This window comes from Triturus cristatus, chromosome 2_1 (genome assembly GCF_964204655.1).
Source record: "Triturus cristatus chromosome 2_1, aTriCri1.1, whole genome shotgun sequence".
In the NCBI taxonomy this organism is placed as follows: domain Eukaryota; kingdom Metazoa; phylum Chordata; class Amphibia; order Caudata; family Salamandridae; genus Triturus; species Triturus cristatus.
In genome coordinates this window covers 369,126,364-369,154,360 of record NC_140581.1, presented here as the reverse complement: position 1 = coordinate 369,154,360, position 27,997 = coordinate 369,126,364, and the positions used below count along the sequence as shown (strand labels likewise).

Genomic DNA, 27,997 nt, shown 5'->3' with positions numbered 1-27,997 from the left:
CCCTGACCTTCTGAGATGAGCCGCTACCACCGCGATCACCTTTGTAAAGACTCGAGGCGCGGAAGTAAGACCGAACGGAAGAACCGCAAACTGGTAATGTTGCGATCCCACCGTGAACCGGAGATACTTCCGATGCGTCTTCAGGATGGGAAGATGAAAATACGCATCCTGCAGATCGATGGATACCAACCAGTCTTCCTGTTGCAGCGCAAGGAGAACCTGAGCCAAGGTCAACATTTTCAACTTTTCCTGTCCGAGGTGAAGGTTCAAAATCCTGAGGTCCAAGATTGGTCTCAAGCGACCATCTTTTTTGGGGATCAGGAAATATCGGGAGTAACAACCCTGACCACCTCTATCGCACCTTTTTGGAGTAAAGTGAGAATTTCCTGCTGCAAAAGCATCAAGTGGTCTTCTGAACAACCACCCTGGCGAGGAGGGTAAGGAGGAGGAAACTCCAAAAATGGGAGGGCGTACCCATCCTCAACAAGATTCAAGACCCAACGATCTGATGTGATCAGTCTATAATATTATAGAAAGTGAGACACCCGACCTCCAACTGGACCAACATGTTCCAAAATGGGGAATCTAGAACTGCTTTCCTGATGTACCAACGGTGGCAGAAGGGGAGGTAGAGGAAGAGGCTTGTTGACGATTTGCACCCCTGAGGCCTCTCTTATTTTTCCATCTGTATGATTTGTACAAGGGATTTTGCTGTTGATGGCTCTGCTGAAATTGTTGGCGGCCACGAAAGGAAGCAGATCTTCCAAAGCCCCGATATCTCTTGTATCCATAACCTGTAGACTGTACCTGGAGGCCTAAAGATCTTGCGGTGGCTCTACTATCTTTGAAACGTTCCAAGGCTGAGTCCGCCTTAGAACCAAAGAGCCTTGACCCATCAAAGGGCAAATCCAACAAGGTCGCCTGTACATCAGCCGAAAACCCTGACGACTTGAGCCATGCCTGTCTCCTTGTAGCCACAGAAGACCCCATAACACGAGCCACAGAGTCAGCAGTGTCCATGCCTGACTGAATCACTTGACGTGCTGCGGCCTGTGAATCCGAAATGACTTCCAAGAAGTTGGCACGATCCTCCTCAGGCAACTTAGGAGCAAGTTGAACAACAGAGTCCATCAATGCATGTATATATCGTCCAAGAAGGCAAGTCGCATTAGTTGACTCTAGAGCCATACACTCAGATGAAAACACTTTCTTCGCAGCTTGCTCTGTCTTTTTTTGAGTCCCTGTCACCCAAAATGGTAGGAAAAGCACCAGAAGACTGTTTTGAGCAAGAAGCTTGGACAACTAGACTCTCTGGTGTCGGATGTGGTGACAAAAAAGCTGGATCACCAGGGGCAGGCTTGTATCTTCTTGAAATAGAACGAGATACAGCCGGAGCAGACAAAGGCTTCTGCCACACCTCCAGAATTGGATCTTTTAAAGCCTCTGTGAATGGAAGTAGGGGCTCAGAGGTAGATGAAGTATTCAAAACTTCTGTCAGTATGTTAGACTGAACCTCAGCAGAGGGAAGTTTAAGGCCCAATAAATCAGCTGCCTTCTTTATGACAACATGATAAGGTGCAACGTCCTGCCCAACACAACCACTTGCCGATGGTAAGTCATACTCAGGAGAAGTATCTAGGCCACTAGCTTCCTGAAGGCCCTCAAACTCATCCACAGAGTCCACAATTTCTCGTTCCTCCTGGTCTTGCAAATACTCCTCCGCCTCAACCAATCTGAGCTTCTCTCCTGGAGCGTTGCTTAGGCAACGGCATCGGCGGAGCCACACCCGGTGCCGGAGAAGACACCAGCGGCGTCGATGGAGGAGCCTCGACATCGATCGAATCTGAGGTGGAGCAGACTCAGCCGCTGAAGGAGTACGGGGAGCCGGGGTAGACTATCTCGGCACCAGGAAATGCCAAGCCAGAGTCGACGGCATAAATGGCATAAAAGGTGCCTAGGGATAGAACTGAGGCACACCCAGGTTGAAAGCCAGAGGACCTACGGGGCCTGAAGGCGCACCGGATGGAGTCGAGGTTCTGGCAAATAAACCAAACATCGCATTGAGAAAATGCGAATAGTCAGCCCCAGGAGCAGGAAAAGGAGGATATGAATCCGTACCTTCCTGTAGGGGAGTCACCCGAGGTCGCACTGGAGCCTGCGGAGCAGGGGGCGGCGCCCACACAGGTGAAGCCGCACGGCCTGGAGAGGACCCTCCCGGCGCCGGTGACGTCGCTGGAGCCGGTGATTCTTCATGAAGCGAAGAAGCCTCTGTAATCTGCGACGCCGCAGCCGGAGATTGTACTAGCGTCGCCCGAGGAGAATGAGTAGGAGAGATAAAGTCCCTTCTCCGAGGTCGCTGAGCTGGAGTCTGCGACCTCGATCTCGACTGAGACTCTGGCCTTCGAAGAACGATGTCGAGAGGTATGTCTCCTCTTGGATTTTTTGTGCTTCCTTGACCTCGAAGTGTGAGAAGACGAAGATTTTGCCCTCTTCCTACCTCTTTTCTTTCTTGGCTTTCGCCATAAACAATTTGGCTTCACGTTCTTTGATAGCATTAGGATTAATTTTCCTGCAGCTCCTGCATTCCTTGACGTCGTGGTCCGAGGATAAACACCACAGGCAGTCATCATGCGGATCCGTGATAGACATGTGTCCGCCACACTCTCTGCAGGGTTTGAATCCAGTTTTTCTAGAAGTAGCCATTCTGACAAACCACGAGATACAACGTTTTACGCGATGAAAATGGAGAGCCCTGAAAAAAAAAAAAAAAAAACAGTTGAGCATCGACAGCTCGGAAAAAAGGGAATTGATGTCAGCACGCCGATGAGGTCCTTTTGTGGCTCCGATGACATCATACGGTGCCGCGAGTGGAGCTGGTCCTTTGCGACGTCCTCGTCTACATGGGAGCTGGGAAATAATTTTTCCGTGGAATGCTGGCGCAGGGGGTATTCGAAAGGTGAGGAATCCACAGGCAGAAGTATCCATCAGAAATGTGGTGTACCACGGTTGTCTGGCCCATGTTGGAGCAACTAGGATGAGAGTCAGTGAATGTTGCTGCAGTTTGCGCACGACCAGTGGAATGAGTGGGAGAGGCGGAAAAGCGTATGCAAATCGGCCTGACCAATTCATCCATATTGCATTGCCTTTGGACAATGGGTGTGGATATCTGGCGGCGAAGCTTGGGCCTTTGGCGTTTGTGTGTGGGGAAGAGATCTATCTCTGGTTGCCCCCACATGTGGAAAAACAGTTGAAGATCTTGTGGATTTAGTTCCCACTCGTGAATCTGTTGCGTTTGACGACTTAACAGATAGACTATATTGTTTTGGACTCCCGTGACACGTTGGGCTAGGAGAAAAATGTCCTGAGGAATAGCCCATCGCCATACACTTTGCGCAAGTTGCGAAAGCTGTAGGGAGTGTGTCCAACCTTGCTTCTGTATGTAGTACATGGCTGTCATGTTGTTGTTGCGGACTAAGACAGCCTTGCCTGATATGTGTTTTTGGAATGACTAAGGCTAGGAATATGGCTAGTAATTCTAGGTGATTGATGTGGAGTATCTTTTGGTGAGGAGTCTACCTGCCCTGCATGGTGTGATGTAATAGTGGAGTTCCCCAGCCGGAGAGCGATGCGTCCGCTGTTAGCACAATCTGTGGAACTCGCTCGATGAACGGTTTTAAAAGGTTCTTGGTGTTACACAATTGCAGAGAGCAATGAGTGCGACCGTCCACCAACACCAGATCTGTCAGCTGACCCTGAGCCTGGTTCCTGACGTGCTAAGCATTCCTGCAAAGGGCGCATCTGGAGTCTTGTGTGAGGTACTATAATTATGCAAGAGGCCATCATACCTATGAGTTGCATGAACACTCGAGCTGGAAGAGAGTGTTGCGGCTGAAATTTGGTTATGAGGGTTTGTATGCTTGCTATCCTGGCTGGACTGGGATATGCAAGTGCTTTTGAGGTGTCTATTGTGGTACCTAGGTACTGTTGTATGTGGGAGGGTTGTAGGTGAGACTTTGCATGGTTTAATGTGAACCCTAAGTCGTGGAGTAGCTGGATTGTGATGTGAGTGTGATGTACACACTAATTGTATGAGTTGGCTTTTATGAGCCAATCGTCCAAGTATGGGAAGACGTGAATGTGCAGTCTTCTTAGATGAACTGCGACTACTGCCAGACACTTGGTGAATACTCTGGGTGCTGTGGTGACTCCGAAAGGGAGTACCCTGAATTGGTAGTGTTGCCCGTCCACTACAAACCTGAGATATTTCCTGTGAGAGGTGTGAATGGGAATATGAAAGTAAGCGTCCTTGAGATCTAAAGTGGCAAGGAAGTCGCCTTGTGAGAGAAGATGAAGGACCTGTTGAAGTGTATGTACAGGTTTAGGGGTCTGAGGTCTAGTATAGGTCTCAGAGAACCGTCCTTCTTTGAAATGAGAAAGTACAGGGAGTAAACTCCTGTGTTTTGCTGATGCAGGGGAACTGGTTCTATTGTTTTTGTAGGAGGGAGATTACCTCCTGCTTTATGAGCGATAAGTGTTCTGGTGACATTGGGCGCTGTCTGGGTGGTATGTTTGGGGGGGGGGAGGGGAGGAGGGGTAGATGTGAGTTCTAAACAGTAGCCTGACTGAACTATTTGTCTCACCCACCTGTCTGTGGTCATGTTCCAGACAAGAAGGAATTGTAGCAATCTTCCCCCGACCGGAGTGGAATGGTCTGGGGGGAGCAGAGGGAAGTCATTGGGTAGTGGTGGAGGCAGAGCGGGTATTGTTGGTCTTGACTCTGCCCTGGTTATTATTGCCTCTGTAGCCTCCTTTTTGGTAACCTCTGGTGAATGTAGTTTGGGTGGGAGTTTTGTAAGATGTAGATGGGTTGTCTGAGGAGTAGGTAAGAGGAGCGTCGAAAGGAACGTCTGGGAGCTTGCGATTGCAAGGCTCCCATTGATTTCAATGTCTTTCTTCATCTTTTCTAGAGATGAAAACACAGTAGTTCTGAACAAGTGCTGCTGGTCAAATGGCTGTCTGGACTTCAGGTTTGAAACCTGAAGCACAAGTTACTACTTGTGTAACGATACATCTGTAAGAGACATTAGTTAGTGATAGATTCCTTACCTTAGAATATCCCCAGGCGTCAGACTGGGTCCCGAAAGATTCGCTTAGCAGTACCTCTGCGCGTCAGTAGGTGGCGTTGTGCGGCTCCGCGTCTGTCACTGGCGTCGTAAGCACCGAGATGACACTATGGAGAGTACTTAGGCGCCACCAATGCGCGCTGACGTCGGTTCTGTACACGACTTTCCGCGCCAGGAATGCAGAGCCATGCAAGATACTGCAGAAACTAGGGCCCTAAGAGGGATGACCTTAACCCTAGTAACCAGTTCACAAAACGGGGAGGATGGGTGGGGCGGTAAGGAATCTATCACTAACTAATGTCTCTTACAGATATATCGTTACACAAGTAGTAACTTGTGCATCTGAAAGAGACATGTCAGTGATAGATTCCTTACCTTAGAATAGATACTCCAGCAATACCAATCCCGGTGGTGGGTCTGCAAACAAGATTACACCAGAAAGTCACAGAGCACGGCCGTCCCTCCAGACCTGACTTTCAAGGCAGTAGTGCTTGGTAAACGTGTGCAGCGAGGCCCACGTAGCTGCCTAACAAATGTCCTGCAAGGGAACGCCGCGTCCCAAGGCAGTAGTGGCTGCCGTTGCCCTGGTGGAATAGGCACGCAGCCCCATAGGAGGCTCCTTCTTAGCCAGCGAGTAGCAGGCCTTGATGCACAGAACGACCCACCGAGAGATGGTCCGCTTGTGCACGGCCTGACCTTTTTTGGCGCCCACGTAGCCAAGAGATGGTCATCCACCCGGAACCGCTGTGTGTGCTTCAGATAGAACGAGAGCGCACGTTTCAGGTCCAGACGGTGGAGCCTCTCCTCCTCTTTTGAAGGATGCGGAGGCGGAAAGAAGGTGGGCAAAGTGATGGTCTGACCGATGTGGAAGGGCTAACAACCTTCTGCAAGAAATAAGGACGAGTTCTTAAAACCACCTTGTCCGAATGAACAGAAAGGAAAGGAGGTTTGGAAGAAAGGGCCTGGAGCTCACTCACTCTTCTGGCAGAGGTGATAGCAACCAGGAAAGCAGTCTTTAAGGTGAGAAGACACAAAGGACAGTTGTGAAGTGGCTCAAAGGGAGCGAATATCAAGTAAGTCAACAAGGTTCAAGTCCCACTGGGGCATTACAAATGGAACTGGAGGGAACATGTGTGTAATGCCTTTCAGGAAACGGTTAACAACCGGAGACTTAAAAAGAGAAGGCTGATCAGCAAGCCGGAGAAAGGCGGAGATGGCAGAAAGATAACATTTGATAGTGCCCAGAGCAGAGCCCTGCTGGGCCAAAGAAAGAAGGAACAGAAGGACCTCAGAAAGCGGGGCAAAAAGGGGATCCACAGCCTTCGCTGTGCACCATGCCACAAATTTGTTCCACCGACAGGCGTTTTAGTGGAGGGACGCCTGGCTGCCAGTATGACATCACAGACTTCAGGAGGAAAGTCAAATGGCATCAACTGTCGCCGCTCAATCTCCACGCATGGAGGTGGAGGCTGGACAGGTTCGGGTGGAGGACCGTCCCCTGCTGCTGCGACAGAAGATCCTCCCGAAGAGGCAGTCGGATCGGGGGATCGATCACCATGCTGAGTACCTTGGGATACCAGTATCTTCGTGCCAATCCGGAGCCACAAGGATGACGTGGGCCCTGTCGCGCCGAATATTCTTCAGCACTCTGGGCAGAAGTGGTATAGGCGGAAAGGCGTACAACAGACCGCAACTCCACTTGCGACGTAAAGCGTCGCCGAGCGAGTGCCGCCTTGGAAATTCCAACGCGCAGAACTGATGACATTGCGCGTTCTCGGTGGCGAATAGATCTAACCAAGGCTCTCCCCACTGCTGAAAGACCTTGCGCCACGTACAAGTGCAGACGCCATTCGTGATCCATCAAGCACCGGCGGCCGAGTTTGTCCGCCCTGGCTTTCAGAGAACCTGCCAGGTGTTGAACCACCAAGGTAATGCCTTGACGTTCCAGCCATGTACAGAGGCGCAGAGCCTCCTGACATAGGGTCTTCAACCCCACCCCGTTTGTTGCAATACCACATGGTGGTGGTGTTGTCCGTGAACACCTGCACTACACTTCCCCAGACAGAGGGAAGGAATGCCTTCAGTGCAAGACGGATCACCCGAAGCTCCAAAAGGTTGATATGGAGCCGGGCCTCCGCCGGAGACCAGAGTCCTCTGATCTCCGCCTCTCCCAAGTGGCCTCCCCATCCCAGGAGGGATGCATCCGTCACCACTGTGTACTCCGGTTGGGGAAGGGAGAGTGATCTGCCATTGACCCAATCTGGATCCGTGAGCGACCACTGCAATTGTCGTGCAGTGCCCTCCGAGATCTGGACATGATAAAACAGGTTGCCCTGATTCTGCGCCCACTGGAACTTCTGGTCCCACTGCAGAGCCCGCATATACCACCTGGCATGTTGCACTAGCAGGCTGCAGGAGGCCATCAGGCCCAGGAGCCGGAGGGTCATCCGGACTGAAACCCGGGACAGAAGCTGAAAGATCGGAATCATAGCCTGAATATCCCGGACTCGCTGCTCGGGAGAATAAACCCAAAACAGCGTCGAATCCAGAACCGCTCCGATGAAGGGGAGCTTCTGAGAGGGACTCAGGTGTGACTTCGGCACGTTGAGGGAGAACCCCAGCAGATGCAGGAGCTCGGCTGTAGTCTGGAGGTGGTTGACAACTGCCTGGGGTGAGCCCACCTCCAACAACCAGTCGTCGAGGTAGGGGAAGACTGACACCCCCGACCTGCGCAGGTGAGTTGCGACCACCGCCATCACCTTCGTGAACACCAGAGGGGCACTGGTAAGGCCGAAGAGGAGCACGGCAAACTGAAAATGCTCCTGGCCTACCGTGAACCGCAGGCAACGCCTGTGGGCCGGCAGGACGGGAATGTGAAAATATGTGTCCTGCAAGTCCAACGCTACCATCCAGTCTCCAGGGTCAAGGGCAGCTAAGACCTGAGCCAGAGTCAGCATCTTGAACTTCTTCTTCCAGAGGAAGCGATTGTCCCGGAGGTCGAAGATAGGGCTCAGACCCCTTTGTTCGTCTTGGGGACCAGAAAGTAGTGGGCATAACAACCACTCCCTACTTCCGGTCCAGGAACGCACTCGATGGCCCCCTTGGCCAAGAGGGCCGTGACTTCCTGTCGGAGAAGAGCCAAGTGATCCCCAGACATGCGGTGGCACCAAGGTGGCATGGCAGGAGGGGAGGACTGGAAGGGAGTAACCGTGGCAGATTATCTGCAGCACCCATTTGTCTGATGTGATTTCGTGCCAGTGAGGGAGGTGGTGGCGGATCCTGCCACCCACCGGCGTGGGGTGCTCCCCAAAGCTCAGATTAGGAAGGTTTGGAGGCGGAAGCAGTGGGGTGGAGGTGGAAGGACCCGCACACTGGTTACCCACCCCGCCCCTGCAGAAACCGCGACCCAGACAGCGCTGGGGCTGGTTCTGCACAGGCTTAGGGGACGGGCGCGCCTGACTGCCTCTACCTTGGCCATGAAAGGAACGAAAACCAAGAGAGGCCGAGCTCTTAGCAGAAAGGCCCAAGGACTTGGCGGTAGCCCCCGAATCCTTAAAGCGCTCCAGGGCACTGTCACCCTTGTCGCCAAACAGGCGGGTGCCATCAAAGGGCATGTCCATGAGCGAGCTTTGGACATCGGGCGAGAACCCAGTCGAACGCAACCAGGCACGACGTCGCAACGCCACAGTCGTAGAAATCGCCCTGCCCAATGAGACAGCGGTGTCCAACCCACACCGAATGGCGAACTTAGCCGCATCCTTATCCTCAGCAATTGCCTGAGAAAGGACATCCTGCACCTCCTCAGGACACTGAGGCAACACCTGAGCAGCGGCATCCCACACCGCGTGGGAGTAGCGGCCCAACAAGCAGGCGGTGTTCACCGACCGCAGCCCTAGGCTGGCCGAAGAGAACAACCGCTTTCCAAAGTGGTCCAGCCGTTTAGAGTCCTTATCTGGCTAGGAAAAGCACTCTGACTTCGAGGCCTGAAGAACAAGTTACTTACCTTCGGTAACGATGTATCTGTAAGAAACATTAGTTAGTTAGATTCCTCACCTTAGAATATCCCCAGGCGTCAGACTGGATCCGGAAGATTTTTCGTCAGCAATACCCCTTGCGCGTCGCTAGGCGTCGTCTGCGGCTCCGCGTCCGTCGTTGGCGTCGGAATGACGTCGCGCGCTGACGTCAGTTCTTGTACATAGCTTTCCGCGCCAGGAACGCAGAGCCATGCAAGAGACCGACACTGGTGCCAAAAAGTAATCTAGGGGCCTGAAAAGGACAACCTTAACCCTAGATCTCAGTTCGCAGAAGGTAAGTAACTTGTTCATCTGAAAGAAACACGTTAGTTAGATTCCTCACCTTAGAATAGATACCCAAGCAATACCATCCCCGGTGGTGGGTCTGCGAACCAAGATCACACCAGAAAGTCCTGGAGGACAGAACGGCCAAAGAAGCCATCCCTCCGGACTTGGCTGTCAAGACAATAATGTCTGGCAAACGTGTGTAGCGAAGCCCACGTCACCGCCTGACAGATGTCCTGCAAAGGGACACCCCGTCCCAAAGCAGTAGTAGCCACTGTGGCCCGAGTAGAATGGGCGCGCAGCCCAACAGGAGGGTCCTTTTTTGCCAAGGAGTAACAAAGTTTGATGCACAAAACGACCCACCGAGAGATGGTCCGTTTGTGCACAGCTTTCCCCTTCTTAGCACCCACGTATCCAACGAAAAGTTGGTCGTCCACCCGGAACTGCTTTGTGCGGTCCAAATAAAAGGAGAGCGCACGTTTTGGGTCCAGACGGTGGAGCCTCTCTTCCTCTTTGGAAGGATGCGGAGGCGGAAAGAAGGTGGGCAAGGTGACAGACTTCCCAAGATGAAATGGAGTCACCACTTTCGGAAGAAAGGAGGGACGAGGCCGAAGGACAACCTTGTCCGGATGAACAGAGAGAAAAGGAGGCTTCGAAGATAAAGCCTGGAGCTCACTCACCCGTCTAGCCGAGGTGATGGCTACCAGAAAAGCAGTCTTAAGCGTCAGCAGACGAAGAGGACAATTATGAAGAGGCTCAAAGGGAGCACACATTAGAAATGTGAGAACAAGATTCAAGTCCCACTGAGGCATTACAAAAGGGACAGGAGGGAACGTGTGAGTAATGCCTTTTAGAAAGCGCGTAACTACAGGGGACTTGAAAAGAGAAGGCTGATCAGGAAGCCGCCAGAAGGCAGAGATGGCAGCAAGATAACCTTTCAGGGTGCCCAGGGCAGAGCCCTGCCGGGCCAAAGAAAGAAGAAACAGTAGAACCTCAGAAAGAGGGGCGGAAAGGGGATCCACAGCCTTTGCTGTGCACCATGCCACAAATTTGTTCCACCGGCAGGCGTATACCGTCTTTGTGGAGGGACGCCTGGCTGCCAGAATGATATCACAGACTACAGGAGGCAAGTCAAATGGCATCAACTGCCGCCGCTCAATCTCCACGCATGGAGGTGGAGGCTGGACAGGTTCGGGTGGAGGACCGTCCCCTGCTGCTGCGACAGAAGATCCTCCCGAAGGGGCAGACGTATCGGAGGATCGGTCAACATACTGAGTAGCTCGCAATACCAGTACCTTCGTGCCCAGTCCGGAGCCACCAAGATGACTTGGGCCCGGTTGCGCCTGATCTTCTTCAGCACTCTGGGCAGAAGTGGTATGTGCCGAAAGGCGTACAACAGACCGCAAATCCACTCGTGACGAAAAGCGTCGCCGAGCGAGTGCCGCCTTGGAAATTCCAACGCGCAGAACTGCTGACATTGCGCTTTCTCTTCGGTGGCGAATAGATCTAACCAAGGCTCTCCCCACTGCTGAAAGAGACCTTGCGCCACTTCGGAGTTCAGACGCCATTCATGATCCATCATGCACCGGCGGCTGAGTTCGTCTGCTCTGGCGTTCAGAGAGCCCGCCAGATGTTGAACCACTAGGGTGACGCCCTGGTGTTCCAGCCACGTCCAGAGGCAAAGGGTCCACGACCCCACCCCGCCCTGTTTGTTGCAATACCACATGGCGGTGGTGTTGTCCGTGAACACCTGCACGACACTTCCCCTGACAGAGGGAAGGAAGGCTTTCAGTGCAAGTCGGATCGCTCTCAACTCCAACAGGTTGATGTGGAGACGAGACTCCGCCGGAGACCAGAGGCCTCTGATCTCCGCCTCTCCCATATGGCCACCCCATCCCAGGAGGGACGCATCCGTCACTACGACATGCTCTGGTTGGGGAAGGGAGAGGCTCTTGCCCTTGACCCAATCGCGGTCCGTGAGCCACCACTGCAACTGCTGTGCAGTGCCCTCCGAGATCAAGACATGGTCGGACAGGTTGCCGTGATGCTGGGCCCACTGAAACTTCAGGTCCCACTGCAGAGCCCGCATGCGCCGCCTGGCGTGATGCACTAGTAGGATGCAGGAGGCCATCAGCCCCAGAAGCCGCAACACTAGCTTGACCGAAACCCAGGATAGAGGCCGAAAGATGGGAATCAGGGCCTGTATATCCCGGACCCGCTGTTCCGGCAGATAGACCCGGAACTGCGCCGAATCGAGAACCGCTCCGATGAAGAGGAGCTTCTGAGAGGGACTCAAGTGTGACTTAGGCACGTTGATGGAAAATCCCAGCAAATGCAGGAGATCCGCCGTAGTCTGGAGGTGGGAGACGACTGCCTGGGGCGAGCCCGCCTTCAACAACCAGTCGTCGAGATAGGGGAAGACTGGAACCCCTGATCTGCGCAGATGAGCTGCGACCACCGCCATCACTTTCGTGAACAACCGAGGGGCACTGGTGAGGCCGAAGGGGAGCACGGTAAACTGAAAGTGCTCTTGGCCCACCGTGAACCGCAGGTAACGCCGGTGGGCCGGCAGGACGGGGATGTGGAAATATGCGTCCTGCAAGTCCAACGCTACCATCCAGTCTCCAGGGTCTAGGGCAGCTAGAACCTGAGCCAAAGTTAACAACTTGAACCTTTCCTTCCGGAGGAAGGCATTGACGTTCCGGAGGTCCAAGATAGGGCGTAGGCCTCCTTTGCCCTTCTTGGGAAACAGAAAGTAGTGGGAATAACAACCACGACCTACTTCTGGGCTCGGAACGCGCTCGACGGCCCCCTTGGCCAAGAGGGCCGAAACTTCCTCGTGGAGAAGATTCAAATGATCCCCCGAGATACGGTGGTGCTGCGGTGGCATGGCTGGAGGGGTCGTCTCGAAGGGGAGGGAGTAGCCCCTTCGGACGATTTGCAGCACCCACCTGTCCGATGTGATGGACCGCCAGTGGAGCAGGTGATGGCGAACTCTGCCGCCCACTGGCGTGGAATGGGCCTGAAAGCTCGGACTAGGAAGGCTTGGAGGCGGATGCTGCCGGGGAGGATGTCGGCTGACCTAGTCGTCCTCCAGAACCGCCTCGGCGGAAACCACGTCCGCGACCGCGCGCAGGTTGGTTCTGCGGCTGGTGGCTAGGCGTACGTGAGGAGGTACCCCTTCCTTGGCCACGAAAGGCGGAAGTTTGCGATCGCGGGGCCGAGAGGCCCAAGTACTTGGCCGTAGCCCGGGAGTCCTTAAAGCGATTCAGCGCACTGTCCGCTTTCTCGCCAAAAAGGCGAGTGCCATCAAAGGGCATGTCCATGAGAGTGCTCTGGACATCGCCCGAAAATGACGTGGACCGCAGCCAGGCGTGACGTCTAAGCGCCACTGTGGTAGAAATTGCCCTACCCAGCGAGTCCGTAGTGTCAAGGGAGGAGAACAGCTTTTTGCCAAACTGTTCCAGTCTCTTGGAATCCCGGTCCGGCGGAGCGGTCGGAAAGGAGGATTGGGAGGTAGAGGCCTGGATAACCAGGCTCTCGGGGGTAGGGTGTTGGGACAGAAAACTGGGGTAGCCCGGAGCAGGGCGGTGGCGCCTGGCGACGTTCCTGTCCACAGGAGGAACTGTGGAGGGCTTGGACCAGGTGCCCTGCAGGACGTCAATGAGGGCCTCATTGAATTGCAGCAGCGGCTCAGTGGAGCTTGCTGCAGACTGAAGCACCTCAGTGAGGACGTTAGTCCTCACAGCCACGGCAGGTAGCTCGAGCCCTAGGGCTGCGGCCGCCTTGCGCAGCACCACAGAGAAAGCAGCACCCTCCTCCGAAGACACAGTCGGAGGAGAGATGAATCCAGTGTCCGGAGAGGTATCCAGACCACTGGCCTCCCCCAGTTCATCTGCCCAGTCCTGTGACATTTGAGCCTGAGCGGCCATAGGATCCTCGGATCCCTCCCAGTTGTCCCCATCATCCGATTCCTGGTATATAGGAGGAAGGATTGGAGCCGGGCGATAGACAAAATGTGTCTCCAGCGGCGCCGAACGCGGCGTCCATCGACGTCGTATCGGCGCCGGGCCCGGAGAGGGGCTGAACTGGGGCTCGACGTCTAGCGGAGTCGGCGTCGGAGGTGGTACCGGTGTCGACGCCGGCGGAGGTGGTACCGGTGTCGACGCCGGCAGAGGAGGCGTGACGAGGTCGACCGGCGTCGGCGGGGACTCGGGAACGGGTCCCTCGGGCGCTTGCGGCGTCGAAGCCGGAGCCGTCAACGGCGCCGCCGGCAGGCAAGGTAGCCCAGTCGGGTCCGCGGGGCCCGAAGGCGCGCCAGCGGGCGTCGACGGCGGAGCCAGGTTCCTCATGGCCGAGAGGAAGGCACTGACCTCCGCCGGCGTCGCGTCAGTCCCAGGGACCGGAGGGTATGGGGACTTGCGCGGCGCCTGCGGCTCCGACGGAGCCGCGGGGGTGGAACCACCCGGACCCTCAGCCGTGTCGCGCGACCGGCGAGGGGAGTCCGAAGAGCGATGCCGTCTCTTGGACTTCTTAGAGTGTTTGGACTTACCCGACGACTTGGAGCCCGACAACCGATGATGGCGTCGGCTGCGGTTCCGCGACCGATCCTTGGACCTCCTCCTGGACCGGGATCGCGCAGGGCGCGGAGCCGAGTGGCGAAGCTCGAGAAGCTTGCGGGACCGCTCCCGCCTAGCCTTCGAAGTCAACGCCTGGCAATCGGGACACGACTCCGCGTCGTGGTCGGGGCCTAGGCAGTAGAGGCACCGGCGGTGGTGATCGGTCACCAACATCAGTCGATGGCAATCATCGCAAGCCTTGAATCCAGGCATCCTACCGGCACCAGATGTCGATTGACAAGGATCAAAAAGGTTTAGTCAAAAAAGATCGGCGCTTACTGGCGCGGAAAAAAGAAGAACTGACGTCAGCGCGCGAGGGCGGCGTCTAAGTACTCCGACGACGTCATTCCGGCGCACGACGCCAACGACGGACGCGGAGCCGCAGACGACGCCTAGCGACGCGCAAGGGGTATTGCTGACGAAAAATCTTCCGGATCCAGTCTGACGCCTGGGGATATTCTAAGGTGAGGAATCTAACTAACGTGTTTCTTTCAGATTGACCAGGCTCTCGGGCGTAGGGTGAGTAGTCAAAAAGGCAGGGTCACCGGGCGCCGGTCGGTGGCGCCTGGCGACGTTTTTATCCACCGGGGCCCCCGTGGCCGGCCTCGTCCAAGTGCCCAAAATTATGTCAGTAAGGGTGTCATTGAAGGGAAGCAACGGCCCGGACAAAGTAGACGCCGTCAGGAGCACCTCTGTGAGGAGGTTGGTCTTGAGGGCCACTTTGGGGAGGTCAAGATTGAGGGCCTCAACCGCCCGATGGAGGACCATCGTGTAGGAGTCACCTTCCTCCATCGTAGGCGGGGGAGCCGAACCCCGGGTCAGAGGAGACATCAAGGTCGCCTGCCTCCTCCAAGTCGTCCACCCAATCCTGCTTGGAGTTACACTGCCGGGCAAGAGTGTCCGAGGACCCTTCCCAGTCTTCGTCCGCCTCTGGCATAGAGGGAGCCGATCGCGGCGGCATACCCGGGGCCGGAAAAGGAACGAACAGCGTCGGCCGGGGTCATCTCCCAATGCTGATCCCAGGCTGGAACAAAATGGTCCTGGAACCGGGGCAAGGAAGGAATAAACAGCACCCAGTGTGGCGCAGAGGGTGGAGCCGAGGGTGGTGCCGGAGCCGGCAATGCCGCAACTCGTGGCGCCGGGGTCAGAGCCACTGGCGCAGGATCCTGTAGCGCCGGAGTTGGAGGTGGAGCCGCCGGGCCAACAGGATCTGGACACGGGGCCCGAAGGCGCGCCGGCGGGAGCCCGAGGCCTAAAAAGGCAGTCCATGGTAGCAAGGAATTCTTGCACCTGGTCGGGAGTCGCAGACGGACCCGGGTATGGCAGGTAGGCCGCGGGACTCCCAGGCTCCAGGGGAGCCGCCGGGGTGAAGCCCCTGTCCCCCGCGTCCGCCTCCAGGGAGCGACGTCTGAGAGCAAACCCGCTTCTTCGACTTCCTTTTATGACGTCGCTTACCGGAATCCGAAGGCGAAGATTGGAGCCGGAGGAGCGACGGCTCTGGTCCTGCGAGCGGTCCCGGGAACGGCCCCTGGACCCGGAGTGGCGGCGCAACGAATGCCGAACCTCCAGCAACTTCCTACGTCGCTCCCGCAAGGCCTTGGGGGCCATGGATCGACAATCCCGGCAGTCACGGGAGTCGTGGGCAGTCTCCAGGCAGTAGAGGCAAACATCGCGGGGTCCGCCACCGACATATTTAGGCGACAGGCCCCACAGGACTTAAAGCCGGGCATCCCTACGTGCACCAGGAGAAAAGAGAAGACAAAAAGTCTCAAAATAGTAGTCAAAAAGTGACTAAGGTACGTGCTCAATCCGGATCTGCGCCCGCTGGTGTGGAAAAAGAAAGAGCTGACGTCAGCGCGCATGGTTAGCGCCCAAGTACTCTCCGTGACATCATCTCGGCGCTTACGACGCCACCTACCGACTAGCAGGAGTACAGCTAAGCGAAACTTTCCAGGTCCAGTCTGACGCCTGGGGATATTCCAAGGTAAAGAATCTATCACTAACGTGTCTCTTTCAGATATGCATAGCCAAGCATGTCTATGCAGCAGGACACTTGTGTTGATAGCTCGTGAGGCGGTGTCTGCTACGTCTAGAGCGCAGCGGATGTAGGTGTTGGTAATAAATTTACCCTCTTGCATTAGGTCGTTTGCCTTAGTTTCATATTTTTCTGGAAGATGCTGTAGTAGGGTCTATAGCTTGTCATATTGAGCCCTATCATACCTCGCTAACAAAGCTTGAGTGTTGGCGATAAGCCATCTTGTGACGCTGTGCGATTACCAGAGGCGTCTAAGAGTTTAGACTCTTTGTCGGGAGGTGGAGCATCTCCTGAGGTTTAAGAATTAGCCCTTTTTCTGGCATTAGATACTACCAAGGAGTCCAATGGTATGTGGCCCTTGATGTATGCTGGGGCAGCTTTATATTTCTTTTCAATCCTGGGGTTAATAACTTTAGCCCTAACAGGATCTTTAAACACCTCTGGTGCGTGTTTAATTACCCCTTTCAACATGAATAAGATGGAGGTGGACTTTTGTGAGATATCAAAAGTATAGATTAAGAAATCTTCTTCCACGGGGTCTGTGTGTAAGTCGATCCCGTGGTAATGTGCAGCTCTGTGGACTAGCTGGTTGAAACCCATGGTATCCTCTGGAGGGGGAAGGTCTAGAGGGATAGATGTCGTCCTGTAGCACGATAGGGACATCTGGTGTGTTAAATTCATCCCAGGAGTCTGGGGTAGAAGGTGGGCTAGGATCCTCTAGTGGCTCATCGTCTACATTGTCCCCAGTGTGATCAGAGGTATCATCATCGTCCACTGGTGGAGATGGTGTAGGAGAGTGGTGTGGTGGGGGAGGTGGAGGAGGAGAAGGGATCCTGAAAGGAGATGTTGCAATATCTCTCTTTTTAGGTGGTGGAGCCGGTGTAGGCGTGTCCAGTGGTCGTTTCTTGGAGCTAAGAGTGAGTTGACCAGTCTTTGGATCTCTTAAAAGAGTTTTTTGGGTGGGGTCCAGTTTAAAAAGCTCTTATGTTGGAGGCTGTTCTTCCGATGCAGATTTTTCCGGTTCCGAAGACTTGCGCGGCACCGACTCTGGGGCGGGTTTGTGCTCTTTAGGCTTGGAACCGTGAGGTTTTAAAGTGTCTGTAGGAACGTGCGGGACAGTTGTTTTTTAGGTTCCGGCGGCTTTTTCGGTTCCGAAGGTTGAGTGCGTGAAACTTTTGGGAGCGGCTTTTTGCTTGGTTCCGATGTTTTCTTCGGACTCAAGGGGTTGGTTGTAGTGGATTTCGGTGCAGAGGACGTGGATGTGGAGGCAGTAGTCGGCACCGAGGTGGAGGACGACGGTTTCTTTTTCGGTGTTGTTTGGGTGTCGGCACCGACGGTAGGCTGACTCAAGCTCGAGTGGCCGGAAGGCTTAGTTGTTGGCTTCTTTGCCGGGCCCAAAGGTTGGGCGTGAGAAGCACTTTCTCGGTGTGCACCTGAGCCCGAAGGTGAAGGGGAGACCAAAGCCTTTTTCGGTGGTGGGGGTTGGGGTCGAGGTCTCTACTTACGACCCACTGCCCAGGAGTGATGTCCTCGATGTCAGAGTCATCGGCTTCGGAGGTGCTGACGAGTCCTTCTTCGGCCCGCACTTGTTCTGGAACATCAACACCCTCGTGGAAGATGTCATCGGGGATGGATGTCGACGAGCGAGCCACTGTTCGTCAAGCTCGACTATCTTGAATAGTCTTTTTGGAGCGGAAAGAGGCACAAGCTGGACAGTCTCTGACCTCGTGCTCCGGGGAGAGGCAGAGGTTACACACCTCATGCAGATCTGTGTGGTGGAACTTCGACCCACATTGAGGACACTTCTTGAATGGAGTCCTTTCCATGAACCAAAAGTCAAGGCCCAGGTAGGCCGGAAGGCCTTCGTTGACGACTGGAATCGAGGACTTCGATGTTGAAGAGATGCACGAAGACTAGGGATCGTGATCGAAAATCATACCGGAGAAGGGTGAAGGATTGCGCGTCGAAAGTAGGATCGGTAACGGCACGGAGCTGGAGCGCAAGAAACACATCCGAGCCCGATAGCGGAAAAAAAACAATCTGAAGATGGAGCTGATGCCCATGTGCACTATCGTCCAAAGGAGGAGTCACCTATCTTGTGACTTCCAAAGACTTTTCCAAGACAAAAACAAGTGCAAATATCCGGGCCCAACACCAGATGGCAATCTATGCATAGTGTGTGATCTGCAGCTCATATGCCTCGAACACTCTTCTGTGCCTTTCTAGATCATAATGTAGTTGTCTATGTATCTTTTCCAGAATAGTATCCAACATCTGTGTAGGTTGAGATTAAGGACAAATCTTTCTTCGAAAGTGCGGACGTATACTCCTGCCAGACTTGAGGCGAAGGTACTGCCCCGTAGAAGTTCCATGGGTTTGTAGATATGGTGTACCTACATACTCAGAGAAATTTTCTGTGAGAGCGAGGCAACAGCATTCAAGAATAAAATGCCTGAGGACTTGTAAAGCCAGTTTTCTTTGAAATGAATGTCCTTAATGGTTTTTAGTGTGGCTTCCTGGGAAAGGCTGGTGTAACGACTTTCGACATCCAAGCCAACTAGTAGTTCTGTTTCGAGGTCATAGTCAATGTATTTAAGTTGGTTCATTAGGTCTCTGGTAACCTTGGTGAGCTGATTGAGGTCCTCTTCCAACTCCTGTGCCTTCGGCCTGTGGGTTCTCCTGAGGGTCTTTTTTGGCTTTATTGGCTCCCCTGCTTGCTCGGGGCCTGCTCGGACTCATGCAATTGGCGAGTCACTTGGACCTCGCAGGTCCCAACGTTGCTCCTTTATCGTTTACTACGTATGTTGCTGCTGCCAAGGCTCGTTAGTGCTCCCACTGGACACCGACGCCCTTGGTTCTCGACTTCCAACAAGAGACAGCTTGTGGCTGGCTCCTGGTCCTCCACAGCGTTGCCTGGTCATCACAGCTGCAGCGACAATCTCACCGTCAACACTCCTGCATCTTCCGTCATCGGTGGTCATTGCTCTTCCATGCATCCTTGTCACCTCCGAGAGGCATAGACTCTGTCCCCTCTGCTTGCAGGTTCTTCATTTCAAGAATACACCCTTGGCTTCCACCGGACTCTTTCACTTTCTTCGCCCACGGCATCTTTCCTGAAGTCCTCCCTTGTAGTCTACGGCGGTTTCTGACGTCATTTCACACCTATGCACCTGGCTTCCCTGGTGTAGGTATCCTGGTTCTTGGGGTATCCACGAGTGGGGTGACTCTCCAACCTTCTGTCTTCCACGGGGCTTCTTCAGGGTCCACTGGGAAGGGTCAATCTCTAAAACTGCATGTGAGAAGTTGGCCTGGTATATGATGCTCACTAGTTAAAGTGATCACCTTGTACCATGCCAAGCAACCCTTATGGTGTGGTTGTAAGTCAACCTTTTCGGACTAGCTGCCCTAGTGGTAGCGTAGGCTAAGCAGTCTTTGAGGCTAAACTCGTGATGCGTGTTAAGCAAGCTGTATTACCAATAGTAACCCCCTTTTATACCAATGAAAGGACACCACACAGATATATATTCAAAATATATGTATTTATTTCTCAAAGTAACCCCTAGTCTCTTTATGAGCACAGGAGCACAAATCGTCAAACAAGATTATCACAGAATACACAGAAGTTGCACTTTATATGGATAGGCCCTGGTGGCCACTCGAACCATATACTAAAATAGTGGTATAAGTACCACGAACAGAAAAGGGAAAAGGCCTAGGGCCTCTAGAATCGCTGGGCCTACAAGGAGCTAACGTCAGTTAGTGACCAGGAGGTCCACGGGTGGCGTGTGCAGAGCAAATAGTCACACGCGTGCTCCCATAGGTTTCAATGGGTGCGTAAAAAGTACAAAGTTACTGCAAAAGGAATCTTCCGGATGACCTAGGAACTTAAGATTTGGAACACAGGCACTAGAGATGTAATACTACACTTGGGCACAGGAGTGCCAGCTTTACCTCACCCACAGGAAGCGGGTGCATAGGCCTCGAAGTGCGTCGGGTTTCTTCTATCGGTTCCGTGGGGCCTGTAGACAAAAGTGCTGCAGGCGGTCGGTCGGGAAGAGATGCAGTGGATCCAAGAGTGGATCGGAGATGTTGAAGACCTGTAAGCAGAGGGGACAGTGTTCACAGTCACTAGCCAGTGACCAGCGTGGCACCAGGTGGGTACCAGGCGATGTCGGGTGCAAACAGGAAGGAAGGTGTAGCTTGACTCTGCAGCCACGTGGTCCCTGAAGGTCGACGACGTCCAGGAGTCGAGTCACGAGCTGTCCCACGCAGGCTCTCGCTGTCGGCGGTGTCGGCGACTTGATCGAAGCAAACAAGCCTTGGCAAAAGCAATTGTTGTAGGAGATGAAATAAGCTGATGGTTCTGACCAGCAAGGTCAGAAGAACTGCTCCTTTGGAGGGGAGCAAGGGCCAGTCTGGAGCAACCAGACCAGCGGTGTTTGTCGTAGATTTCGTCGCCAAGATGGCCACTAGCCAGCGGGCCAGCAACCGGTTAGGCGCGTCGAGTGGCAAAAATGCAGAGGGGCCCCACGCAGATCGTGGAGATGCTGGAGGGCTCACCTTTGGTGCAGATGCTGCTCGAGGGTTGGGCTTCTCAGGACCCAAAGCACAACTTGGAGGGAGCCTCGGTTGTTGCACTGGTCAGCTTGTTGTAGTCGTTTCAAGATGGCTGGCTCCACGTGTCTCGGTGCCTCCACGGGTCTCCTCTTTGCAGGGACTGTGGATCGGGCGGTGAGAGGTCTGGAGGTCCAGGTCTTGTCAGTCTCTGGGCTCGGGCTCCGGCGGGAGGCGGCGGCAAAGCAGACGTTGATTCGCTGGATGGTGCTTGCGTTAGCAAGGTGGTCACTCCCTGACCACAGGGGAGATTGGCTTCAGTCCTCTGTGCAGCAGAGCGTCGAAGTTCCCGTCTTCTTCTTAGTTTTAAGTTGATTCCAGGATGTCTGAAGTCTTAGGACACAGCTCCTACCTTTAAGCGGATTCTAGGGGCCGGACTACCTGCTAGGTCCCTCCCTATGGGTGGGACCAGGAAGGGGGGTGGTTACACCCCCAATCCTTTGTCCAGCTCGCCCCAGGCCCGGGACTGGTGTGCCCCAGGACCGGTTTGAACTGGCATATGCACCGAGGCTCCTTGTGAGCCACAGGCATGTCTGGTTTCTTTCAAGCCCTACCTGACCAATACACAAAATCCTGTCTGGGGTGGTGCACGCACCTCCCCTGGCAGGAAACCCTTTGTCCACACCTCCCAAGCTGGAAGGACTCCCAGCAGCAGGAGGGCAGACTTGTGTCTGTGGTGGCAGCATCCATTTTGTGGAGCTGAGGCTATGTCTGATTTTACCCGGGTTTCAGGTACTGTACATGTCGTGTCCCTCTAGAAGGGTGGAATGCTAACCCCGTCGCCAGAATTGGCGAGGGGTTAGTATTCCAATTCGTATGACACCTTACTCGACATGTTTTGATAAAGCCAAACCAAAGATAGCATTTAACCGCGAGGTTCATAATGCACTTAAGAGTATATGGTATGACGATATCTGGAAACAGTAGAAGGAAGTTGTTCCGACCACTGCAGACAGGCTCAGCTCATGCCAGAGCACCATCTCACATGGAACCAAGCACTCTGCCTTCAGGATTGTTAAGGCCTGCCATAGGAGTGACTTATAGGTTACCAGGTGTCCCATTTAAGGTTAGGTATAGGTATACTACACCTAAGTAAGAGGTGATTACACCAACTTACCCCAGCTGAGTGCTCAGCCAGTTGTGTCAAATTGTTAGGCCAAGCCTGGGGTGGCATAATACATGCTGCAGCCCTTGGCAGGCCTGGGGTACACCAATGCCCTGGGTACCTAGTGTACACTGGTACAGGGGCTGACAGGGTGATCCACTTCCAATTGGTTATGCACCTAGGGTGCATAGTTTTAATTTAGTAGAGAGAACAGCAGGCTGGGGGTCTGATTGGCAGGCCCACAGCCTCAATATGTCAAAAACCAGTGAAGCCAAAAAGCAAAAATTTGGGGTGACCATAGGATAGCAGACCCTACTCTCCTACACTGCAACTGCGACATTGACTTGTATTGAGTACGCGGCTGTGTACGCAGCCTTCGGGGGGTTCCTGGGTACTTACCTCAGGTGGTTACTTGTGTCCCCAGCTCTTCTGAGTCGTCTGGTTCAAGTCCCGACTTCGATCTTAGTTCGCATTCCACAATATATGGTTTGGTATTTGTGCTTACTTAGCTGTTTACAAGTGAAGTATTGTGTGTATTTGCTTTGTGTCGATATTTCCGGGTAGGAGATATACCAAAGTGCTAGTGAGTGTGTATAATAAATAGACATATTTTTATTAACTACACTGTGTGGTTCGTTTCTTGTTTCACCTACACTATATGATTAGACCTGGTAAAACAAGCTGCTTAACACTCCTTCTGGATTAAGCCTGTAGGCTGCTCTCCACAGCTACCACTTAGAGAGCTTTCTATGACTGTCTAAGACGACTAAAATCACCATAAGGGTTGTCTGGATTAGTGCAAGGAGCATCACTTAAATAAGTGTCCACCATATACTAATCTTGCTTCCTACAGTCAGCCACTCTTTTTAACACATCAGCGAAGGAGGAACTGGCCTCTGAAGCAAGGCTAGGAGGAGAAAGAAAACTAGAATCAAGGAATGAGTCTCATCCACTTGCTTCGCCCAACTCAGTAATCTAGCTATCCAGAATAGAAGGCTCCATAGGCACTGGTTGCTCCAAAGAGACCGCCTCCTCATTCACCTCCATCAACCCTTTCCTGTGAAGGCCCATCCAAGTCGAAAACCATTGACTCTGTAAACGTCGTCCGACGCTGAAACGGTGCTGTAGAAACATCGGATTGAGGTGGAAGGGCAGTGGCCGATGGCATCAGACACAAGAAGTTGAGGGGATGCCAACACCTCAAGACTCCCAAAAGTGTTGTGAACCAAATCAGTCTCGGAGCCCACGGACACCAACAAAACTTCTGCCAGAGGAATCACTGATGCCGTTCTGGAGTTGCCCGGCGCCACTGTAGGCAAGGCCTGTACGGCCGCTGAGGGAGAACCTGCCGGCAAAGACGCAGTCCCTGCACCTATGACCTCCTTGGGGCCCACAGGCTCTCCAGAGGAAGGTGAGGGTCCAAAGACTAGATGATGAGCATTATAATACTCTTGCATCTGGGCCCAAGTCGCCCCGGCAACAGGGAATGCGCGGGAGTAACTCCTGTGCGGAGGCCTCAGATTGCGAGGAGCTGCGAAAATTCACATTGTGAGCCAAAGGAGCCCCAGAAGAATGCGACCTCGATCTCTTGCGACGATGCTTACCGCAAGACGTCGCTGGGGACTGGGACTGCTATCGACTATGGGAGGTAGAGCAATGCTAATGGGAATGACCTCTGGAGCAGCTCTGAAGCCAAACTGCAGACTTAAGTCAACCGATGCTCCGAGGAACTGGAAGCCTGTGAAACTGGAAACTGTGAAACTGGAAGCCTGTCAAGAGCTTCATTCCCCGCACCCGCAGCGCCTTCTGCCTCAATTGTTGGCAGTCGTCGCACTCGTCGGTATTGTGATGCTCACCCAAGCACCACATGCAGAAAGTGTGGATCTGTTCCTGACATCTGATGAGCACAAGACTCACAGGACTTAAACCCAGAGGGCATAGAAACAGGCACACGGTTCCAGACAAAAAGATCGCCACAGCAGGCTGAAGAACGGGCAGAGGTATGCTTTACCAGATCCGTGTCTCAGCACAGAAAAATTAGAAACTGATGTTGGCACGCCGGAGGGGACTTATGTCACATCTACAGTCTACGTCATTGCAGAGCTGTGCGATGCCAGCAGGTGGAGTAACTGCTAAGAAAAGTTTCCGGATTCAGTGTGATGCCTGGGGAGAATTCACAAGATAAACAATTCACAAATTAAGGAATCTGCAGCTAGATGTCTCCACCAGATGCAAGATATACAGGATGCTGAAGATGTGCAAGGATGCTGAAGATGCAGTGGGGCAGACAGGAGTCTTCCTGGGGCGACTTCTCAGTCCACAGGCTTGCTGAGTTGATCTCGGTCACAGTGGTCAACATCCCTCAAAGTCCTCTCAAGCTTGCCAGAAGTCCAGTCGCCACTGGGCTACCAGTCACCTGGTGCAGTTTTCTTCTTTTAGTGGTAATTTGCCTTCCGGGTCACCTACCTGCACAGAGAGTACTTTCCCGGTCCAAAAGACTTAGATGCAAATTTGGAGCATCAGGTCTTAGTCATTTAGGCTGCATGGGGACGAGAAACGAGATTCGGAAGATTGCGGCTACCAACTCGACAGGCAGGCTACTTCAGCTTTTGTGCCCCTGAGCTGCGAACATAAGGTCAGTCATGACACCTGGAGTCTCTTGCTTCCAGTTGGGCTCATGAGTCGACTTTGGCATCAGTGTGGGTTTAATGTGCTGAGAAGTTTGATACCAAACTTCCCAGTTTTCAGTAAAGCCATTAAGGGGCTGTGGAGTTCGTAATGACAAACTCCCAGCACCATACACTCTTAATGGCATTACTGCACTTACAATGTCTAAGAATTGGTTTAGACATTTTATGCACCTGTACCCTCACCACTGGTATAGTGCACCCAGCTAGTGGGGTGGCTGACCTATGCCAGGGCAGTGGGTTGTAGACTCTTCACTTTGTTCTGCACCAAAACATGCAGCCTACAATGGCAGTGTGTGTGTGTGTAGATGTACAGGGCCACTAAGGGTGGCACAATAAGTGCTTCTGCCCTTAGAGGCCTTCCCTGGCCACAGTGCCCTTGGTACCTATGGTTCCATTTACAAGGAACTAACCTGTGGCCAAAGAGTGCCAATTGGGTTACGTCTTAATGCAGTTTTACGGAAAGAACATAGGACCTGGGTACCTAATTGGCAGGAACCCAGGGCACACTCAAAGTACATCAACAGTTTGACAAATGGTGGGGGCAACCATTCAAAAAGAGGGCACGTTCTTACAATTCTTAATGTAGTAGCCAAAGTAACAGCTTAATGTGAATGAAACATAACTGAATTGATGAGAGATCACCAGTATTGAATTAAGAAAGTTTTAAGAATGTAACATTTCATACCTCTGAATTCTTTCAGGAAAAGTAGCACTAAACATCAATGTTTGACGTTCTTCTTTCGATGGCATTCCTGGGCTAGTGATTAAAATCTTCATGTCAGGACCAAAGCCCATATCAAGCATGCGATCGGCCTCATCCAATACTAGGTACCTTAATTTTGTCAGTCCAATCTGTAGATGAAGTTATAGGTATAAAATAATAGTAAGAACAAAGTAATTATTTTATTGCCGGCTACAGTCTCACATTACCATGATATAAAAAACTTAAAAGCTGGCAAATACCTGCAGAAAACATTAATAGCAATTATATTGTAATTTGGAAAGTAACAATTTAGGTACACATGCCCCCATGGCCTTCTTTAAATTATCAATGAGCTTTTGTGCTACGGCTCTGAAATCACTCCACATAAATTAAATATGTTCCTCCTCTCAATACAAACAGAAAAAGTCTGGTACAGAAGTAAATCAGAAGTATAAAACAATAACAGGAATTTAACTATGCATTAAACGTGGGTTTCTGTGAGTGTAATGAGGAGCGTTGACTAGTCGGAGGAGTTATGGGTCTTCTTGGACGCCAATAGATTTCTAAAAAGGCTAGCATGCCAGAGACTGGTTTTAACCAAGAGAAGATAACGAAGTGCACCTCAATAGACTGGAACTGTGAATCAAGCCGTCAAAACAAGGAGCGGAGTTCTACTGGTGTGTGACAAGAAGCTGGGCTCAACTCCTAGGTTAAAATGTGTAGGGGGCTGGCTGAGTATATGGTGCTCACTTATGTTAAGTGTAGCACCCTGCACTAATCCAGACAATCTTTATGGTGATTTAAGTGGTCTTAGACAACCTTAGAAAGCTAAGTTGTAGCTGTTGAGAGCAGCCTTCAGGCTTAGTCCAGAAGGAGTGCAAAGCAGCTTTTTGTACCAGCACTTAATCTTATGGTATAGGTTAAGTGAAAAAGAACCACACAGTGTAGTTATGAAAATATGCATTTACACACACAAATACTTTAGAAATAGGACACGTAAGTAGCACAAATACACAGTAGTCTACAGGGGGAGACTCAACCATATTCTAAAATAGTGGAATGCGAACCACGACCTAAGTCGAGAATAGACCTTAAAGACCCCAAGATGAGTATCTAGGAACCTCACGGAGGCGGTGTGCTGAGTGGGAACACGACCGCGAGCTCAATGCAAGTCAAGGAGTAAGTCGGGTTGCAGTTTTAAAGAAAAAGGACCCTTTTCCAGTGGACCCTGAAGATACCTCGTGGAAGATGGAAGGTTGGAGAGTCACCCAACCCATGGATACCCAAGGAACCAGGGTACCTACACAAGTGAAGCCGGGTGCATCGGTCCGAAGTGACATCGGAAACCACCGTAGACCACAATGGAGGACTTCAGAAAAGATGCCACTACAGAAGGTGAAAGAGTCCAGTGGAACCCACAGGTGGATTCAAGATGAGGTGTGAGAAGTTGGCCTGATATATGATGTCACTAATTCTAGTGTACACCTTGTATCAGTCCAAACAACCCTTATGGTGATTGGTTGTAAAGTCAACCTTATAGACAAGCTATCCTAGTGGTAGCATGGACAAGAGCAGTCTTAGGCTAAACTCTGAATGGCATGTGAAGCCAGCTCTTTATACCATATGTAATCCCTTGAATACCAAATGAAAGGACACCACAACAGATATATATATAAAAATAGAATGTATTTATTCTAGTCAAACCCTCAGCACTCTATGAGATTCGAGGTAAGTACAACACAGTCTTATTTAAGCATACATTAAGTCACACAGGTAAGTAATACAGTTAGGCCCTAGGGACAACGCAAACCATATACTAAGTAAGTGGTATAAGGACCACTGTCACGAACACAGGATAGGCCTAGGCAATCGCTGGGGCTACACTATACTACCAACAGTTAGGAAGTGGGAGGCCCACGGGATTCAGGTGCAGAGTGGAAACACGCACGCGTAATGCGTAAAAGTCGATCACTAGCAGTTACAAATAAGCAGTTTTAGGACACTTCTGGTATAGCTAGAAAGTCGAGACTCGGAAACTAGGCCCTAGGATAGTCAATACCCTTGTGAGCACCGAAGTACCCAAGTTACCTAGCCCACGGGCTGCGGGTGCATAGGTGTGAACTTGCGTCGGGTTTCATCGTGGACTTCTATGGATGCCTGAAGGAAAGTTGCTGACAGGCAGTCAGTGAAGAGTGTCCGGTGTATCCCAAGGTGGGGATCAGGAAGGAAGGAACCTGCAAGCAGAAGGGACAGAGTCTAGGTCACCAGTCAGGAGCCGGGAAGGAACCAGGCGATGTCGTGAAGATGCAGGTGAAGAGGTGAAGCTTGTCGCAGCAGCCACGGGTACCAGGAGACGTCGAGGACGACCAGGACCAGGAGGTGAGCTGTCCCACAAAGGCTCTTGCTGTCGGCGGCGTTGAAGTCAAGTCAGGACCCAACAAGCCTTGGCAAGCGGAACCCACGCAGGATGGAGGACTTGCTTCTGGTGCACACCAGGAAGGTCTGGGGTGCTTCTCTTTCACAGAGGAGTGGGTGCCAGTCTGGAGGAGCCGGACCAGCAAGTTGAAAGTAAAGGTTCGTCGTCGCAGAGGCTACTAGCCAACAGGCCAGCAACCGGACAACACGTCGAGCAACACAGGTGCAGAAGGGCCCCACGCAGAACACGTGAAGTGTGGGGAGCTGATCTTCTTTGCAGATGGTGCTCGGGAGTGGGGCTTCTTAATTCCCCAAGCGCAGCCTTGAGGGAGCCTCGGAAGTCGCGCTAGTCAGTTACTAGCCACTTTTACCAAGTCGCTGGTCCCACGTCCCTC

General features: G+C 52.7%; 1 protein-coding gene across 4 annotated transcripts in view; it reads right to left on the bottom strand.

Annotated features, from left to right (window-relative positions):
- Nucleotides 1-27,997, bottom strand: part of DDX4 (DEAD-box helicase 4) — a 1,682,862-nt gene that overhangs the window by 220,451 nt on the left and 1,434,414 nt on the right. For all 4 annotated transcript variants that reach the window (XM_085631316.1, XM_085631317.1, XM_085631319.1 and 1 more), the window contains one exon: nt 25,170-25,336. In XM_085631316.1, the coding sequence (XP_085487442.1) occupies nt 25,170-25,336 (167 nt within the window). The remainder of the gene's footprint in view (nt 1-25,169; nt 25,337-27,997) is intronic.